The 19,738-nt window shown below is 50.2% G+C and overlaps 1 protein-coding gene across 1 annotated transcript in view; it reads right to left on the bottom strand.

Annotated features, from left to right (window-relative positions):
* The window catches only part of PKN3 (protein kinase N3), a 167,814-nt gene that overhangs the window by 23,814 nt on the left and 124,262 nt on the right, over nt 1–19,738 (bottom strand). Inside the window, exons 18-20 of the mRNA XM_069237013.1 lie at nt 16,178–16,254; nt 11,917–12,059; nt 6,928–7,035 (exon numbers count right to left, since the gene is read on the bottom strand). Coding sequence (XP_069093114.1) covers nt 6,928–7,035; nt 11,917–12,059; nt 16,178–16,254 — 328 coding nt within the window. The remainder of the gene's footprint in view (nt 1–6,927; nt 7,036–11,916; nt 12,060–16,177; nt 16,255–19,738) is intronic.

The following is a 19,738-nucleotide window of genomic DNA, read 5'->3' as shown; positions in this document are numbered from 1 at the left end:
GAGCGAGGGAAGAAATGCTTTCAACGCAAGCCTGATCGCCTGGAGCTCCAAAAGATTGATATGGAGCCCAGACTCTGCCGGAGACCAGAGGCCTCTGATCTCCGCCTCTCCCATGTGGCCGTCCCATCTCAGAAGTGACGCATCTGTCACTATGGATTGATCTGGCTGGGGAAGGGAGAGGGATCTGCCGTGGACCCAATGCAGATTCGACAACCACCACTACAGGTCTTTCGCAGTCCCTTCTGATCTGGACCATGTCGGATAGATTTCCCTGATGCTGCACCCACTGGAACTTCAAGTCCCACTGCAGAGCCTGCATATGCCACCTGGCATGTGTCACTAGCAGGATGCATGAGGCCCAGCAGTCTCAGAGTCTGTCTCACCGAAACCCAAGAAAGAGGCTGAAAAATCGGAATCATAGCCTGAATATCTTGGACTCGCTTTTTGGGAGGATAGGCCCAAAATTGCACTGCGTCCAGAACAGCTCCTATGAAAGGGAGCGTCTGCGAGGTAGTCAGGTGTGACTTCGGCCCGTTTATAGTGAAACTCAGCAAGTGCAGGAGGTTTGCCATAGTCTGAAGGTGGGAGACGACTTTCTAGGTGAGCCTGCCTTCAACAGCCAGTCGTCGAGGTAGGGGGAAGACAAACCCCCAACTTGCGCAGATGAGCTGCGACCATCACCAACACTTTCATGAACACCCGAGAGGCGCTGGTAAGGCCAAAGGGGAGCACAGTAAATTGAAAGTGCTAGTGACCTACCATGAATCGTAGGTAACGTCTGTGGGCAGACAGGATGGGAATGTGGAAATAAGCATCCTGCAAGTCCAATGCTACCATCCAGACTCCTGGGTCCAAGGCAGACAGGACCTGAGTCAGGGTGAGCATTTTGAATTTCTCCTTCTTGAGGAAGAGATTGAGGTCCTGAAGTTCTAGGATAGGACGTAAGCCCTTGTCTTTTTTGGGCACCACAAAGTGGCGGGTATAACAACCACAACCTACTTCTGGCACAGGAACCTTCTCTACAGCAACCTTGGCCAAGAGAGTTGCAACTTCCTGGCAGAGAAGTGCCCAATGATCCTCTAGAATATGGCAGACTGATGTAGGCATGACTGGTGGGGCAGATTCGAAGGGGAGGGAGTAGCCCATTCGAGCGATCTGCAAAACCCACCAGTCCGTAATAATGTATTCCCAGTGGGGCAGGTGATGGCGAATCCTGCCGCCAACTGGACCGGAGTGAGGGGACGGACTAGGAGGGTTTGGAGGCTGCAGCGGGGGCAGGCATGGACTGGGCAGACCTCTGGATCCCTGTCCCACGTGGGATTAAGCGTCCCCGGCCATGCAGCGGCTGAACAGCATGTGTGGCATGGTGGCTGGGATAGGGACGCGACAGGTAGCCCTTTCCATAGCCAAAAAAAGGGGGGAAAGGAGGACTATGGGGGTAAGGGGCAGTGGAAAGGCCAAGGGACCGAGCCGTGGCCCGGGAGTCCTTGAACCTCTCCAAAGCTGAGTCCGCCTCGTCTCCAAAGAGATGGGAGCCATCAAAGGGCATGTCCATAAGAGTCTGTGATATCCCCCGCAAAACCAGATATATGCAACCAGGTGCGTTGCCTCAAGGCCACCGTCGTCGTAACCGATCTACCTAGAGAGTCGGTTGTGTCCAGCCCACATTTGATAGTGAACTTTGCTGCATCTCTCCCATCAGTGACAGCTTCGGAGACAATAGCACGGGCCTTTCTTTGGTATCTGTGGCAGAACCTGCACAACTGCATCCCACAGAAGGTGGGTATAGTGGCCCAAAAGGCATGCGGTGTTCGCGGACCGCAGCATGAGACTGGAGGAAGAAAACTTCTTCCCAAATTGTTCCAGCCTTTTTGATTCCCTATCTGGGAGTGCCGAAGGGAAGGCGCCCGAGGATGAGGATGCGTGGATGACAAGGCTCTCGGGCATGGGGTATTGGCCCAGGAATTTAGGGTCGTTCGGGGTGGGCCGATAGGGGCGTGCGATAGTCCTATTCACAGGACCCCCTGTGTTGGGTGTGGACCAAGTACCCAATACTACGTCGGTGAGGGCTTCATTGAATGGCAGAAGAGGCTCAGATGTAGAAGCCCCTGGCAGAAGCACCTCTGTCAGGAGATTTGACCTGACCTGAACAGTAGGCAGCTCAAGGTCGAGGACCTCAGCCGCCCTACTGTCCACCATAAAATAAATCGCTCCCTCCACCAAAGCCCCGGTAGGAGGAGACAGCATGCCAGTGTCTGGAGAAGTGTCCAGGCCACTGGCCTCACCCAACTCCTGTGCCCAGTCTAAATTCGGGTCATCCTGGTATTCATAAGGGTCCAGGGACCCCTCCAATCCTTCCTGAATTCGTACCCATAAGAAAAAGGGCCAGAATACGAACTGAGGTCAAAAGGACAGATCGAAGACGAGTCGTCAGGGAGGAGGATCGGGTCGACGTCGATGGTGGGCACCACAGACGTCGGAAGCGTCGACAATCAAACCAGCGCCGGGGAAGGTCTCAATGGTACGACCGGTGCCGTGCGGATCCAAGAGCGGATCCGGAGGGGACCTCGGTAGCCGGAGCCACGGAACCCAAAGGCCCCCTGAACTAACCCCTTGGGCCCGAAGGCACCGTTTTGAGGTCGGCCTGCCCAAAAATGAAGCACGTGGCCTCACAGAATTCTCTTAATTGGGCAAGGGTCGCTCCGGCTCCCAGAAACTCAGGGAGGCGCAGAGCAGACCCAGAAGCAGGCTCCAAAGACGGGGGCCTCGAGCGATAACGCTCCTCCCCCGTCGCATCAGCCAAGCGACAGGGTGAAGTCGAAGGGTGACAGGATCTCTTCGACTTCTTCTACTTACCATGTCCCGAAGACTTTGAAGAGGAAGAATGGTGGTGGCTCAGCGAGAGGTCTTGAAACCTTCCCCTCAAGCAAGACCGGGACCTACGCGTAGTTGAGTGCCGGGCCACCATAAGCTTGAGGGATGGCTCCCTGAAGGCCTTCGGGTGCATGGCACGGCACTCAGAGCACGACTTCGGGTCGTGTCACGCTCCAGGCACCACAAACAGACCCGATGTGGATCCGTCACTGACATCATGCGGTGACAGTCCTTGCATGGTTTGAAACCGGTCTTCGGGGACGGCCCTCAACGCACCAAAAAACTCAGCAAAAACTTGACAAGAGTTGAATTTGGTCAAAAAAACTACCAGGGTAGTTCTCCACATCAGCACGTGGCACGGAAAGAAAAGAACTGACGTCGCTGCGCTGAGGCGGCACCTATGTACTACTGCCGATATCATCACGGAGACTACGACGCCTGTGGAATCGACTGACGCCACCTACCAACGCGCAAGGGTATTGCTAGAAGAAATTTGTTTCCGGATCCAGTCTGACGCCTGGGGGAAAATTCTAAGGGAAGGAATCTGCAACTAGAAGTCTCTATCAGATGAAGAATGTAAGAGAAGTTGGACCCTAAGATGATAAAGAGCTGGGATGAAGCAGACTCCTCTCTCTCCGGACTTGAACAGCGAGGCTAGAGTTCATCATCATCACAGGCCACTCAATGGCTAACAATAGCGTAGACTAAGCCATGACGTTGGATGTCCCTGGAGATCAGTCAGCTGTCACATAAGACGCAGATAAATCCTTTGAGGCAATCTCTAAGACATGAATCCCCTGGCGCGGTACCGAAGGAGGAACTAGATGATAGTGGAATCATGATGCATGGCAGACAGTTGTTACGGGACAGTATTTCCTCAGGGCACAAACTGTTTTCCCCGGCCACCAGTGCTACAACACTCATTGCACAGCCACTCCCACTGGGCATTTAACTCTCAAGGAAGTGCACATTTTAGCAGTCAAATGCTGTATTGTCATATAGTATGACAACTGCAAGTAAATATAGCAGTTACAAAACTTTTTACACAGAAATCCAGAAAGTGCTAGCACCTTCTGGTACAGAGACAACTCCAAATGTTTTATAGGTTTTGACCACTAGGCACTCAACTTTTAAATGACACCAAGCCCGAAGGCCAATTTTATCCTGTAGTGGCGTGTCTGTGAACAATCTGCTACTTTACGGACTCTTGATATTCACTCTAGTGTTTGTGAGTGATCTCGATACAAAGTATCAGGATTACCAGTGCTGTTTGATTTCTGGTTTTATATGTTCAATGTCTCTGAATACAAACTTGACACCTTACTAGGTTGCAGCCAGAGTTACCAAAATTCCAGTTAAAAATGGTAAATCTTTCAGCCTAAAAAGCCAAAAAGCAGATAGTATGTGTTTAATCCAAATCCAAATGAATTGTGGTGTTTTTAAGGTATCAAGAATCTTAATATATAGGTTTAGGCGGATACCAGGGAATTGATAATGTGTAGTTGGGTCACAGTTCATTTGCAACCAGTTGCTTACCCAAATGCTTTCAGGAACTATTTCATAAAAAGGTGGACAAATGAGCACATTTCAAATCTCCACGACAGGGAAGACCGAACGCAGTAAAAAATATACTTCTACAAAACTCATGTTTAGCCATTGTACTAGGTCGTCTTCCATAGAGTTCGTTCACGAATGGGCCAAAAAGGCGCTGTGAGTTAAGAGTCCTGGAGACTAGATTGATGACTAAAGGTAGACTTGCAAAGTAGGACCTGCCTAAGTCCTCATTGTGGTGTGAATGCAGTAGGTGGCAGGCTGTCTCATTTAAAAGCAAGCCCAAATACTAGTATAGAAAGGGTACAGTTGTGATGTACTGATGTTCCCCAGCTCACTGAATATGGAAATATAGGAAATATTACCACACAGGTGGTCCACTGACCACCAAATAAAAAATATTAACATACTGGTATTCACCATCTTTCTAAATCACAGAACATTAATACTGCAGCATTCTCCGGATCTCTAAATTAGAGATTAGACAATGGAGTAGACTTGGGCTTATAATGGCCGGTATAAACCTTCTGCTCTAACATATCAATGCTTGTCTTCATTTTTCTCCCTTTATTTAGAACATTTTATCCGTAGAATGTCACAGGACATTTAGAGGACCTTTTCTTCCAGGCCTGGAACCTCACCGTATCAACCTCGCTGATGCGGGTCCACGCCTGAGGGCACTAGGAAACCTCAAAGCTTCTGTGCCCTGCAGGGAGACCAAAGAAGAGTCTGCACTGGCTGCTGAGGAAAAGAGCAAAGGCGTAGTGGAGACTGAGGTCTGATGGGACCAACTGCAGGAGCTACGGGGACCTTCAGCCCAGGCCCAAAGAAAAATACCCGAGCCCCACCACGTGCTCACCTGCAGTGTTCCTACCCCAACTCATCATCCTTCTCAGGGACTGGATAAAAGCCACATTGACTGACCATTGATCTTCGCTGAGTGCACTTACTCAACACTCTGCCAGGGCTCAAACTTACACCACCTCCTAGAGAAACACTTCATTGCTTGTTGACTCAACCACAGGAGAGTAAAGTATGCAAAGACTCCAAAAGCAGCACATGGGAGCAGTGAGAGTAAACTACGTAGCTACCCTGCTAGGAATCCTTCTCTTGAACCAAACTCACAGAACAGGCCTGTCAAGGCAACGTGTCATTCCCCTATAGACAGTGTAGAGGGGGGGCTACAGGACCCAACACCCATCGCCCCACTGGGCAGTCATTCAATCCTTTCTGGCCCCCCATTCCTGGTACCCAAAACATTTAAGAGGAGGGGCCTAAGATCTCTAGACTGTTCCAAGCAATATCATCAAATTATTTAACCTCTTGAAAATGTGTAACAGAAGGAAACGTGGGACTAGCAGAACTTAGTTTTTTTCCTTGGACACGGTCAGACTGAAGAGCTGTGACTGAGGAATGGCGGACCCGAGCAAGTCACTTCGTCTTTCGTTACCTAGTTGAGGGGCTTCCTGGCTGGGGGCATGTCACTTCATCCTTGGTTACCTAGTGTGAGAAAGTAGCCTCTTTCTAGCATGGTTACCCCCACTTTTGGCCTGTTTGTGAGTGTATGTAAGTGTGTTTTTACTGTGTCACTGGGATCCTGCTAGCCAGGACCCCAGTGCTCATAGTTTGTGGCCTAATGTATGTGTTGTCAGTAGTGCTGAGGCTCTGCTAACCAGAACCTCCGTGCTTATGCTCTCTCTGCTTTTAAATTTGTCACTATAGGCTAGTGACTTCATTTACCAATTCCAATCGGCACACTGGACCCCCCTTATAAGTCCCTAGTATATGGTACCTAGGTACCCAGGGCATTGGGGTTCCAGGCAATCCTTATGGGCTGCAGCAATTCTTTTGCCACCCATAAGAAGCTCAGACAAACCCTTCCACAGGTCTGCCATTGCAGCCTGCATGAAATAGTGCACACAATTTTTCACAGCCATTTTCACTGCACTTAAGTAACTTATAAGTCACCTATATGTCTAACCTTCATTTACTGAAGGTTAGGTGCAAAGTTACTAAGTGTGTGGGCACCCTTGCACTAGCAAAGGTGCCCCCACATAATTCAGGGGGACTTTGTGAGTGCGGAGATGGTATTAAAACACGTGCACAACATATAGGTCAATACCTATATGTAGCTTCACAATGGTAACTCCGAATATGGCCATGTAAGGTATCTAAGATCATGGAATTGTCCCCCCATTCCAGATCTGGTATTGGGGAGCCAATTGCATGCATCCTGGGGGCTCCACCATGGACCCTCAGTACTGCCGAACCAGCTCCCTGAGGCTTGCACTGCAGCTACAGCTGCTGCCACCTCACAGACAGGGTTCTAGTTGAGGGGCTTCCTGGCTGGCGGCAAGTCACTTCATCCTTGGTTACCTAGTTGAAGGGCTTCTTGGCTGGGGGCATGTCACTTCATCCTTGGTTACCTGGTTGAGGGGATTCTTGGCTGGGGCCATGTCACATCATCTTTGGTCACCCACATCGGGAGGTTTCTAGCTTTACCTTGCGGATGACTCCAATTGCCTCCAGAGATAGGCAGCGAGGGTATCGCACTTCCTCGTTGACGATGCTGTCAAACATTTCCTCTTCATCATCACCAGGGAAAGGAGACTGAAACAAGAAATAGTCTCATCAGCAAAACAACACAGACACCATGCAAGAATAGACGTGTCAACCCCAATAACAGGCGTCAACCTGCTTCAGGGTCTGTAGATCTTAATGGAAAAGAACTAGAGGAATATTATTGTTTTTGGGTTGTCACTCTGCCCCATGACACATTGCATTTAATAAATAAGAACTATTATAAATCCCTGTATACTCTGAGCAATATAATTCTGGATAGAGACTGGGTTAGAGCATCATTCCATACAGAAGCTAGGATAGAATGTCATTCTGTACAGACACTAAGTTGGAATATCAGTCTATCCCAGTTTTTCTACAGAATATCACTCTGTAGAAATTCTGGGATATAAATATCAATCTGTACAAACACTGGGATAAAGTATTCTGTGCAGACACTAAGACAGAATATCATTCAGTACAGGCAATGGAATAGAATTTAATTTCGGACAGACACTGAGATAGAATGTCCCTCTGTAGTGACACTGGAATAGAAAAGTATTCCACACAAGACCCCTGGATAGAACATCATCCTGTACAGACACTAGGGTGGAATATCATCCTATACAGACACCGGAATAAAATATTCTGTACAGACTCCATGTTAGAATATCACTCTGTAAAGGCACAGGATAGTACATCATTCTTTACATACTCCAGGATAGAATATCTATTCTGTACAGACACTGGAATAAAGCATCATTCTGTAAGATTCTGGGATAGAATATTCTGCTAAGACACAGAATAGCAAGTCATTCTTTACAGAATGATATTCTATCCAGGAGTCTGTAAAGAGACAAGGATAGCAAGTCATTCTTTACAGACTCCAGGATAGGATATCTATTCTATACAGACACTGAAATAAAATATCATTCAGTACAGACTCTGGGATAGAATATCTATTCTGTACAGATAGTGGAATAAAGTATCATTCTGTACAGACTCTGGGATAGGATATCATTCTGTAAAGACACAGGATAGCATATCATTCTTTACAGACTCCAGGACAGAATATCTATTCTGTACAGATAGTGGAATAAAGTATCATTCTGTACAGACTCTGGGATAGGATATCATTCTGTAAAGACATAGGATAGCATATCATTCTTTACAGACTCCAGGACAAAATATCTATTCTGCCCAGACACTGGAATAAAATATTCTGTACAGACTCCGGGATAGGATACCATTCTGTAAAGACACCGGAATAAAATATTCTTCACAAACTCCGGAACAGCATATAATTCTGTACAGACACTTGAATAGAATATCATTCTGTAGAGACACAGGGTGGAATATCATTCTGTACAGACACAGGGTGGAATATCATTCTGTACAGGCTCTGGGATAACATATCATTCTGTTGGCCTCCGAGATATAATATTTTGTACAGGCACTGGGATAGAATTTGATTCAAATTATTATTCTGTACAGACACCGGAATAAAATATCATTCTGTTGAGGCTCTGGGGTAGAATATCATTCTGTACAGTCTCTGGATAAAAAATCATTTGGTACAGGCACCAGGATAGAATACTGTTTATTTCAGATACTGGGTTGGAATATCATACTCTGGAAGAGAATATTCAGAGACTGGGCTGGAATAATATTCTATAGGATGAGAAACCCTCAAACCCAGATTCAGTAATATCAGTTTACAAGGATTTGATGAATTAGGAACATGACCTCCAGGAGTACGGTAACTCCTTGTGGTAACTACAGTAACCCCCCTCCAGGAGCTCCTACAGTCATAACCATGGGATGTCCAAGATCACCGGTGCAAACAGGGGGCGGGTGCACTGTCACTTTATGAAACCCATGCTCCCTCATACACACGAGTATTTATTCTCAGTCTATAAGTTGTCAGTCGGATCCAATGGGGCTAAAATGGCATCACTTGGAGCTCCAGTAGAATTCTAGAGCCACCTTCAGCAAAACAATCTCTACAGCAAATGCTCCTTAAGCTGAGGAAGAGGAGGACTTACAGGATATGTGGGTCCTCCTCACCCAAAGAAACAAACCTTCTGGAAGAAGGAATCACCAGCACTGAGACACCACAGACTCCCCACCAGCAAAGAGAACAGAACCCGCTGATCCACTGGTCTCTACGCTGAGCCTCCTACCAGCTGAGTTGCTGATTGATTTTATTATCAATCGCTTGAGAGCATAACCGCATTGGGCCTCCTTGTCAATCGCGCACCCCCTGGACATTCTTCTTGTAGATGGGGGTGACTGAAGGGATTAGGGCCTGAAATGCCACCTGTGGTGCACGAGGTGGAAGCAAAGGCAGCAGCATGCTGGACACCATGGGCTGTGCATCTCCAGGGGGCAGATGTGGCGCCCACTCGTGTGCCAAGCTATCCCTGGTCATTGCTGGCAAAGGCGACTGGGCACAGAAGGACAGGCACCCACGAGGGCTGTCTCAGAACATCAAGCACAGAGGCTCCTTCAGACAAGATGCTCAATCAGAATCCCAAGTCACAGGGGGATCTCCTTCGTTAGCCCAGTGGAAGACTGACAGCATCTGGACTGGACTGGACTGGACCTGGGTGCAAAAGCCATCAGTTACAGAACTCAGACACCACCACACTAAGGCGATGTGGATACTGAAAATCAGCCACTGGGGCCCTCAAATCTTCCCGTAAAGTCCTAAACTGCAAGGACGAAGCCCATCTTACAAGAGAGGACTAGGAATGAGAGACACAAATGGAAAAAAATGACCAAGAATCGCGCCAGGAATATGGGATTTGTGTGGGGAAGGGCAGGGAATGGGAGAGTGGCTGAAGCACAGATAAACCTGTCAACTAAGGAAAGGGAGATCTGCATTTACTTTTCTTCTCAAGTGCAGCTTGATGAACTAGGAGTGCGACTAGTGAGGAACTGCTGCCTCAACCCGCTCTAGGATTGTACGCACCCCTGCAGTCCACGCCTCCCAAATACACAACCTCGAGAAGATCCAGGGCACGACTCCATCACGAAGAAGAGATGTGAGGGCGCGCAGGATGCTGACTGAGGGCGCGCAGGATGCTGACTGAGGGCGCGCAGGATGCTGACTGAGGGCGCGCAGGATGCTGACTGAGGGCGCGCAGGATGCTGACTGAGGGCGCGCAGGAGTATGGGTGTGTGTGTGTGTGTGTGAACATGGAGGCAGTGACTACAGACTTTTTTATTAAGGAGCCAGTGCACTGGCTTCTGCATCAAGCAATGCTATTGGACATGCTGTGTGTAGCACTGAGGGGGCTGAGAGGTAAAGTTATCAGAACCCTCAATGCCAGGAGCCCTGAGATGTGTAAAACCTTCCTATGTGTAGAGAAGTGGAGTAGGGAACCCATCCTCAAGGCTGGATATCACATCCGGGCCCATGACTGTGGGGCTAACACTGAGCAAAATGACTCACTGCCACGGTATCATACAACAGATCATTCCACTCAAATGTCTTTCAGAAACAGCAAACCAAAACCAATAATGGATGTTTGCATTTAGCCAAATACACCAACAGCCTGCCCCAGACACAGCCTAAGGGTCCGCCACCCTGTTCCCAAGACATCCTAACAGCATCCTTACCCTTTCCACAGACACAGTTAAAAGGCATCCTCAGCTTGTCTCAGACACAGCATAAGGGTACCCCCAGGCCTCTCCCAGATAAAGTTTAATGGCACCGTCTATCTGTACCTGGCATAGCCTAAAGACAGACACTCTCAGCCCAGACACAGCCTAAGGGTACCACCAGGCCTCTCCCAGATAAAGTTTAATGGCACCGTCTACCTTTCCTGGCACAGCCTGAAGACAGACACACCCTCAGCCCAGACACAGTCTCAATGTTAGCTGATGGGCCCAGACAGACCCATATCAGTCAAAGGCAGTGGTCTTCAAACTTTTTAATGTCGGCCCCCCCCAGTGAAAAAAAAGAATCATCAGGCCCAACTCAGAATTATTTTTACAATTATTCTATTAAGTTGGCAATGTGTAAATATTTCTGGAATTATTTAAACATTGCAGTTAAGTTCTCTTACCTTTTAAAAAATGCATATACATGATTGCCAAAATGTAAAATTCTAGTCAGGCAGGCCTTACTAACATGTAAAAATATCCATAGTGTGATTATTGTAAGTGGGGGAGGGGGTTAGGCTTTGAAAAATATTTGGAGTTCTTTACCTTTTGGCACACACTCCCAGCCAGGATGACAAAACAGGTTACTGATGGGCCATTACAGAGCAGTTTACAGACGCTTATTTTTTCCCATGTAAAACCAAAACTGTTACCAGTATAATGCTTCTTTTGACCAGAGCCTGGCACCCCCCTGGGATCACTACGGGCCCCTTAGGGCGGCGCCCCCCAGTTTGAAGACCCATGGTCTAAGAGCACTGTCAGCCTGTTCTAGGCACAGCCTGAAGGTAGCGCCAAGCCTGTCTCACCTAAACAAAGGCACTGCCAGCCTGTCTCAGATGAGGCCTAAAGATTCACTAATCTGTCCTTGACACAGTTTGAAAGCAGCCATGTGGCACCAAACGTCTATCCGAGGTACAGCCTAAAGGCACGGCCAGCCTGTCCTACCTTCTCCCCAAAGTATCACAACCTGTTCGCGATACAGTCTGAATAGAGCCTACAGTCACTGCCAGCCTTATCAAATGTAGAGACCCAACCAGTCTGTCCCAGATGCAGCCCGAAGGCACTCCTAGTCTCTCCTGGAAAAGTCCCACTGCAGTTTAAATGCACAGACTGCCCATCCGGACACCGGTTTTAAACACAGCCAGTCTGTCTCAGATCCAGTCAAAAGGCACCACCAGCCTGGCCCAGATTCAAGCCTCAGTGCCACCTTAAAGGCCTCAGATTTGGAAAACGTGCAGTCTGAAGGACTTGGCGGATCCTCACCTCACCGACCATCATCTCGTAGATCAGCACACCCAGGCCCCACCAGTCCACAGCACGAGTGTAAGAGGTGTCCGTCAAGACTTCTGGAGCCAGGAATTCTGGGGTACCACAGAACGTGCTTGTATGATCCCCAAAACCCATTCCTGATGGAGAGAATTGCAGAATTAAAGACCTGAAGAATGGGGTGGAGGTCTCCCATGTCTTCCCCATGCATATGCAACCTTTACAGAGCCCATAACATCACCCAGCACTGTTCGTCCCACCCAACACGCATAGACAATTCATCCTTACAACACCCATCGCTGCCAGGCACGCTGGGTTCATCCCACAGGCTAAGGCCATCCATGCAAAGTCCGTAACAACCCCATTCTGCATGCAAAGACCACCCTTACACTGAACCCCAATTACCCACTCACCTCACCAAGACATCACCCTGAGCCTATCCGTCGCACGTACCTCACCGAGGCATCACCCTGAGGCTATCCGTCATGCGTACCTCACCGAGGCATCACCCTGAGCCTATCCGTTGCGCGTACCTCACAGAGGCATCACCCTGAGCCTATCCGTCGCGCGTACCTCACAGAGGCATCACCCTGAGCCTATCCGTTGCGCGTACCTCACAGAGGCATCAACCTGAGCCTATCCGTCGCGCGTACCTCACAGAGGCATCACCCTGAGCCTATCCATCCCACCCACCTCACCGAGGCATCACCCTGAGCCTATCCATCCCACCCACCCACCTCACCATCACCCTGAGCCTATCCATCCCACCCACTTCACTGAGGCATCACCCTGAGCATATCCATCCCACTCACCTCACCACCACCCTGAGCGTATCCATACTAACATCACCCTGAGCGTATCCATACTAACATCACCCTGAGCGTGTCCGTCCCACCCACCTCACCATCACCCTGAGCCTATTCGTCGTGCGTACCTCACCGAGGCATCACCCTGAGCCTATTCGTCGCGCGTACCTCACCGAGGCATCACCCTGAGCCGATTCGTCACCCGTACCTCACCGAGGCATCTCCCTGAGCCGATTCGTCGCCCGTACCTCACCGAGGCATCACCCTGAGCCGATTCGCCGCCGGTACCTCACCGAGGCATCACCCTGAGCCGATCTGTCGCACGTACCTCACCGAGGCATCACCCTGAGCGTATCCATTCCACCCACCTCACCGAGGTATCACCCTGAGCGTATCCATCCCACCTACCTCACCGAGGCATCAACCTGAGTGTAGCAATCCCACCCACCGCACCGAGGTATCACCCTGAGTGTAGCAATCCCACCCACCGCACCGAGGTATCACCCTGAGCGTATCCATCCCACCCACCTCACTGAGGCATCACCCTGAGCCTATCCATCCCACCCACTTCACTGAGGCACCACCCCGAGCGTATCCATCCCACCCACCTCACTGAGGCATCACCTTGATTGTATCCATCCCACCCACCTCACCGGGGCATCACCAGAGCATATCCATCCCACCCACCACACCGAGGTATCACCCTGAGTGTATCCATCCCACCCACCACACCGAGGTATCACCCTGAGTGTATCCATGCCACCCACCTCACCGAGGCATCACCCTGAGCGTATCCGTCCCACCCACCTCACCATCACCCTGAGCATATCCATACTCACATCACCCTGAGCGTATCCATCCCACCCACTTCACCGAAGCATCACCCCAAGCGTATCCGTCCCACCCACCTCACCATCCCCCTGAGTGTATCCATACTAACATCACCCTGAGCGTATCCATACTAACATCACCCTGAGCGTAGCCATACTAACATCACCCTGAGCGTAGCCATACTAACATCACCCTGAGCGTAGCCATACTAACATCACCCTGAGCGTATCCGTCGCGCCCACCTCACCGAGGCATCACCCTGAGCGTATCCATGCCACCCACCTCACCCTCAACCTGAGCGTATCCATACTAACATCACCCTGAGCGTATCCATACTAAAATCACCCTGAGCGTATCCATACTAAAATCACCCTGAGCGTATCCATACTAAAATCACCCTGAGCGTATCCATACTAAAATCACCCTGAGCGTATCCATACTAAAATCACCCTGAGCGTATCCATACTAAAATCACCCTGAGCGTATCCATACTAAAATCACCCTGAGCGTATCCATACTAACATCACCCTGAGCGTATCCATACTAACATCACCCTGAGCGTATCCATACTAACATCACCCTGAGCGTATCCATACTAACATCACCCTGAGCGTATCCATACTAACATCACCCTGAGCGTATCCATACTAACATCACCCTGAGCGTATCCATACTAACATCACCCTGAGCGTATCCATACTAACATCACCCTGAGCGTATCCATACTATAGTGTATCCATACTAACATCACCCTGAGCGTATCCATACTAACATCACCCTGAGCGTATCCATACTAACATCACCCTGAGCGTATCCGTACTAACATCACCCTGAGCGTATCCATACTAACATCACCCTGAGCGTATCCATACTAACATCACCCTGAGCGTATCCATACTAACATCACCCTGAGCGTATCCATACTAACATCACCCTGAGCGTATCCATACTAACATCACCCTGAGCGTATCCGTCCCACCCACCTCACTGAGGCATCACCCTGAGCCTATTCGTCGCGCGTACCTCACCGAGGCATCACCCTGAGCCGATCTGTTGCACGTACCTCACCGATGCATCACCCTGAGCGTATCCATTCCACCCACCTCACCATCACCCTGAGCGTATCCATCCCACCCACCTCACTGAGGCATCACCTTGAGTGTATCCATCCCACCCACCTCACCGGGGCATCATCTGAGTGTATCCATCCCACCCACCTCACCGGGGCATCCCACCTCACCGGGGCATCACCTGAGTGTATCCATCCCACCCACCTCACCGAGGTATCACCCTGAGCGTATCCATCCCACCCACCTCACTGAGGAATCACCTTGAGCGTATCCATCCCACCCACCTCACGAGGCATCACCCCGAGCATATCCATCCCACCCACCTCACCACCACCACCCTGAGCCTATCCATCCCACCCTCCTCACCGAAGCATCACCCTGAGCGTATCCGTCCCACCCACCTCTCCATCACCCTGAGTGTATCCATCCCACACACTGCACTGAGGCATCACCCTGAGTGTATCCATCTCACCCACCTCACCAAGGCATCACCCTGAGCGTATCCATCCCACCCACCTCACAGAGGCATCAACCTAAGCCTATCCATCTCACCCACCTCACCGAGGCATCACCCTGAGCCTATCCATCCCGCCCACCTCACTGAGGCATGACCCTGAGCCTATCCGTCGCGCCCACCTCACCAAGGCATCACCCTGAGTGTATCCATGCCACCCACCTCACCGAGGCATCACCCTGAGCGTATCCGTCCCACCCACCTCACCATCACCCTGAGCATATCCATACTCACATCACCCTGAGCGTATCCATCCCACCCACCTCACCGAGGCATCACGCTGAGGGTATCCATCCCACCCACCTCACCATCACCCTGAGCGTATCCATACTAACATCACCCTGAGCGTATCTGTCCCACCCACCTCACCGAGGCATCATCGTGAGTGTGTCCATCCCACCCACCTCACGGAGGCATCACCCTGAGCGTATCCATCCCACCCACGCACCGAGGCATCACCCTGAGCGTATCCATCCCACCCACCTCACAGAGGCATCACCCTGAGCCTATCTGTCCCACCCACCTCACCGAGGCATCATCGTGAGTGTGTCCATCCCACCCACCTCACGGAGGCATCACCCTGAGCGTATCCATCCCACCCACGCACCGAGGCATCACCCTGAGCGTATCCATCCCACCCACCTCACAGAGGCATCACCCTGAGCCTATCTGTCACACGCACCTCACCGAGGCATCACCCTGAGTGTATCTATCCCGCCCACCTCACCGAGGCATCACCCTGAGCGTATCCATCCCACCCACCGCACCGAGGCATCACCCAGCGGGTATCCATCCCACCCACCTCACCGAGGCATCACCCTGAGCGTATCAATCCCACCCACCGCACTGAGGCATCACCCTGAGCCTATCCATCTCACCCACCTCACCGAGGCATCACCCTGAGCGTATCCATCCCACCCACCTCACCGAGGCATCACCCTGAGCGTATCCATCCCACCCACCTCACCGAGGCATCACCCTGAGCCTATCCATCCCACCCACCTCACCATCACCCTGAGCGTATCCGTCACAAGCACCTTCTTTACAGAGCCCAAAATCTGCTATCTTCACAAAGCCATCTGCGTCCATGAGAAGATTGTCCATCTTGAGATCCCTAGGAGAGATGAGCCTGGTTAAAAACATGTCATTCCCAGTGGGACTGCGGTTCATGCACAGCTCAACAGCACTTCCCCTGAGAGTGGGGTGCATGGAGAAATCATCATACACACTAGGAGTGGGGTGCACAAAGAGCTCTTACCGGTCACACAGGGTGGTGTGCATACAGGGGTCTTCATCATTCACATGGAGAGTGGAAGCATGCAGACAGTTTCATCATTCACGCTGGGAATGTGCTACGTGCTCAGCCCTTGAACATTCATGATTGAGCACAGAATGCTGTGCAGATAGAGCTCCTGCCCCTTCACAGTGGGAGTGGAGTGCATGCAGAGCTCTTCGTTACTCACACTGCGAGCGGGGTAGCAAGCAGAGGAGCAGGTTACTTACCTTCCACAAAGCTCTCTATGGCTGATAACAGCAGATTTCTCACCTTTAGACTGTTCGCCAGGAGCAAGACTGGATCTGGAGGTTTTTCATAGTAGTATTACCCCACACTGCTTGGCAGTGCCGAGCGGCTCCACTGTGACTTTGTTCCATCCCAAAAGTAACAGAGCAAACCCAATACAAGAGCCACCCCAGCGTGCCGAAGTCGAAACCTTTGTGCAGATCCCTAATTTGGGACCTTTTAAGATGGTAAATAGAGGCCGCTCCACAGAAGGTGGAAGGGCAGTTAGAAATCTGTGGTTAGATGGAATATCCATAAGAGCTACCAAAGGTATATTGCTTGTTCTTCTGATGGATACTTCTAATAGCAGATTCCTCCATTTTAAAATAGATACCAAAGCAATACCTTCAAAGGTGGAGGATCTGTGGAGTGGGCCCAAAAGAAGAAGTTCTGCAGGACTGAACAGTCCGAATGCCCTTCCCGTCAGACCTGCCTGTCAAGGCAGTAATGCTCTGTGAATGTGCACTTATGTCATCACCATTATGGCCTGGAAGATGTCACAAACAGCCTCTCCGGATGCCAATCCAGTGGTGGCAGCCTTCGCCTTATGGAATGGGCCCTCAATCCCTGCAGAGGCTACTTAGCCAATCTGTACCAGATCCTCATGCTAAGGACTATCCAACTTGACAGAATCCTTTTCTACACCCCCTTACCTTTCTTTCCCCCCCCCAGAGCTCCACAAAAAGATGATTTTCCACCCAATGTCTACCCAATGGTCTTGGTTGGGGCCAATGTAAAAGCTTACAGCCCTTTTGCGGTCCAGCTTATCGAGACTCTCCTCCTTTTTTGCAGGGTGAGGTGGAGAAAAGAACATCTGTAAAGTAATGGATTTCCCAACCCGAAAAGGAGTTACAACATGTGGCAAAAGGTTGCCCTGGTCCTCAACACTAGTTTGTCCAGCAAAAATAGAGTGGTTGAACCAAGAGCGCCTGGAGCTCACTCATGCAACAAGCTGAAGTGGGGAAGACAGTTGTTAGAGTCAGACGTCGCAGAGAGCAACTGTCCATTGGCAAAGGGGGGTGCAGCACATGAGACATCAGGACAGGATCCAACTGTGGCTTCACAAACAGTGTGGGATGGAACTTGTGTGACCAACTCCTGATAAAGAACATTACAAAAATCAATTTAAATAAGTTTGGTTGCAAAAAGGCTGATAAAGAGCCTTTAAGAGTGCCCAATGCAATACCTTGTTGGGTGAGAGAGAAAAATAAAACATCTGACAGTGACTTTCAAAGGGTCTGTTCTGTAGACTAGCACTGGGTCACAAATTTGCCCCAACGCTGGATGATATCCATCTACACCCTGAGGTGGTAGATTGAATGTACTCACCTGCTGACGCTCCCTCTCCATGAACAGAGGCATAGATTAAGCAGGTTCGGGTGCAGAACCATGCCCTGCTGCTGCAACAGAAGATCCCCCTGAACTGTACCATGATCAGAGGACCGATGCTCAGGCCCAGAATGTCCAGGTGCCACACTCTGATGGCACAATATAGAGCCACTAGGATGACTCTGCCCAGTAGTTCCTGATCATCTTCAAACCTCTGGGCAGGATAGGCAGAAAGGCGTACAGAAGTCTTGTGCTCAACTCAACATGTCTACTAGAGAGGACATTCTAGGAAATTGGAACATCTAGAAGTTTTGACACTGTGGATTCTTGACAGTGGTGACAAGATCCAGCAGGGTTCTGCCCACTGCGCCACCTTGGGGTGCAACCATCATTCCTGATCCGCCAGGCATTGCTAGCTGAACTGGTCTGCCCTGGCATTGGAAGATTCCAGAAAGTGGTTCATGATCCGGAAAATGCCCTGTTGCTTCAGCCAGCCTGAGAAATGCAGGAAATCTTGGCACAGGACCCCACTCTACCCTGTTTGTTGCAGTATCACATGGTGGTATTGTCTATGAGAATCTGCACCAGCCTTAAACAGCAGAAAGGCATTCAATGCAAGGTGGATTGCCCGCAGCTCCAACAGATTTATGTGGAGCTGACTTTCCCCTGGAGACCAGAGCTCTCCAATCTCTTCTTCTCCCAGATAGCCTCCCCAACCCAGTAGTGATGCATCAGTCACCACCGTAAGCTCTGGGTGGTGAAGGGAGAACGGTCTCCCACTGGCCTGGCTGTGGTTGCACAGCCACCACTGCAAATCTTGTGCAGTCTCCTCTGAAAACTGTATGATATCCATCAGGTTCGCTGGGTGTGGATTCCACTGCAGATCTACATACTTGGCAAAGTAGACACGCAGGATGCGTGAGGCCAGCAGGCCAAGAAGTCTCAGAACTAATTTCACTGAAATCCAGGACTGAGGCAGAAACATCAGGGCCACAGTCTGGATGTCCTACTATGTGTGCAATGGAAGAAAGGCCCTGAACTGCACAGTGTCCAGCAAAGCTCCTATGAAACGAAGCTTCTGCGACGGAGTCCGGTGTGATTCCTCTTGTTGATCGAGAACCCAAACAATGTCACAAGCGTTGTTGCCTGGATTTGGTCTACGGCTGATTGTGTTTCAAGCATGCCTTAAAGAGCCAGTCGTTTGGGGGGGGGGGGGGGACATAGGTATCCACAACCTCCAGCGACCACCACCATCACCTTCGTGAACACGTGAGAGGCTCTGGTAAGGCCGAATGGTAGCACAGCTGACCTTGGACCACAAGTAATGTCTGTGGTACTGCAGGAAGAGCACATTAAAGTATGCGTTCTGCAAGTTCAAGTCTACCATCCACTCACCCGGATTCAGGGCAGACAGAACTTGGGCAAATGTTAGCATTTTTTATTTGTCCTTCCGCAGGAAGCCATTCAGCACTAGGGAATAGTGGGAGGAGCAGCCCACCCCTATTTCTGACGCTGACACTGTGTCAATGGCCTCTTTAGACAGAAGAGCCAGCACCTCTTGCAGTAAGATGAATAGATGCAACTCTGGAAGCCACTCTGATAGAGGCAGAAACTATGGTTTGTTGGAAACAAACACAAGGGTAGAGCTCTGCTGGATGAAATGGGGGACCCATCTGTAGGAGGCTGTCTCAGTTTATGGTGTACACCT

Source organism: Pleurodeles waltl, chromosome 6, assembly GCF_031143425.1.
Source record: "Pleurodeles waltl isolate 20211129_DDA chromosome 6, aPleWal1.hap1.20221129, whole genome shotgun sequence".
Lineage (NCBI taxonomy): Eukaryota > Metazoa > Chordata > Amphibia > Caudata > Salamandridae > Pleurodeles > Pleurodeles waltl.
Note: the sequence above shows the minus strand (reverse complement) of the source record. Positions and strands in the feature narration are given on the sequence as shown.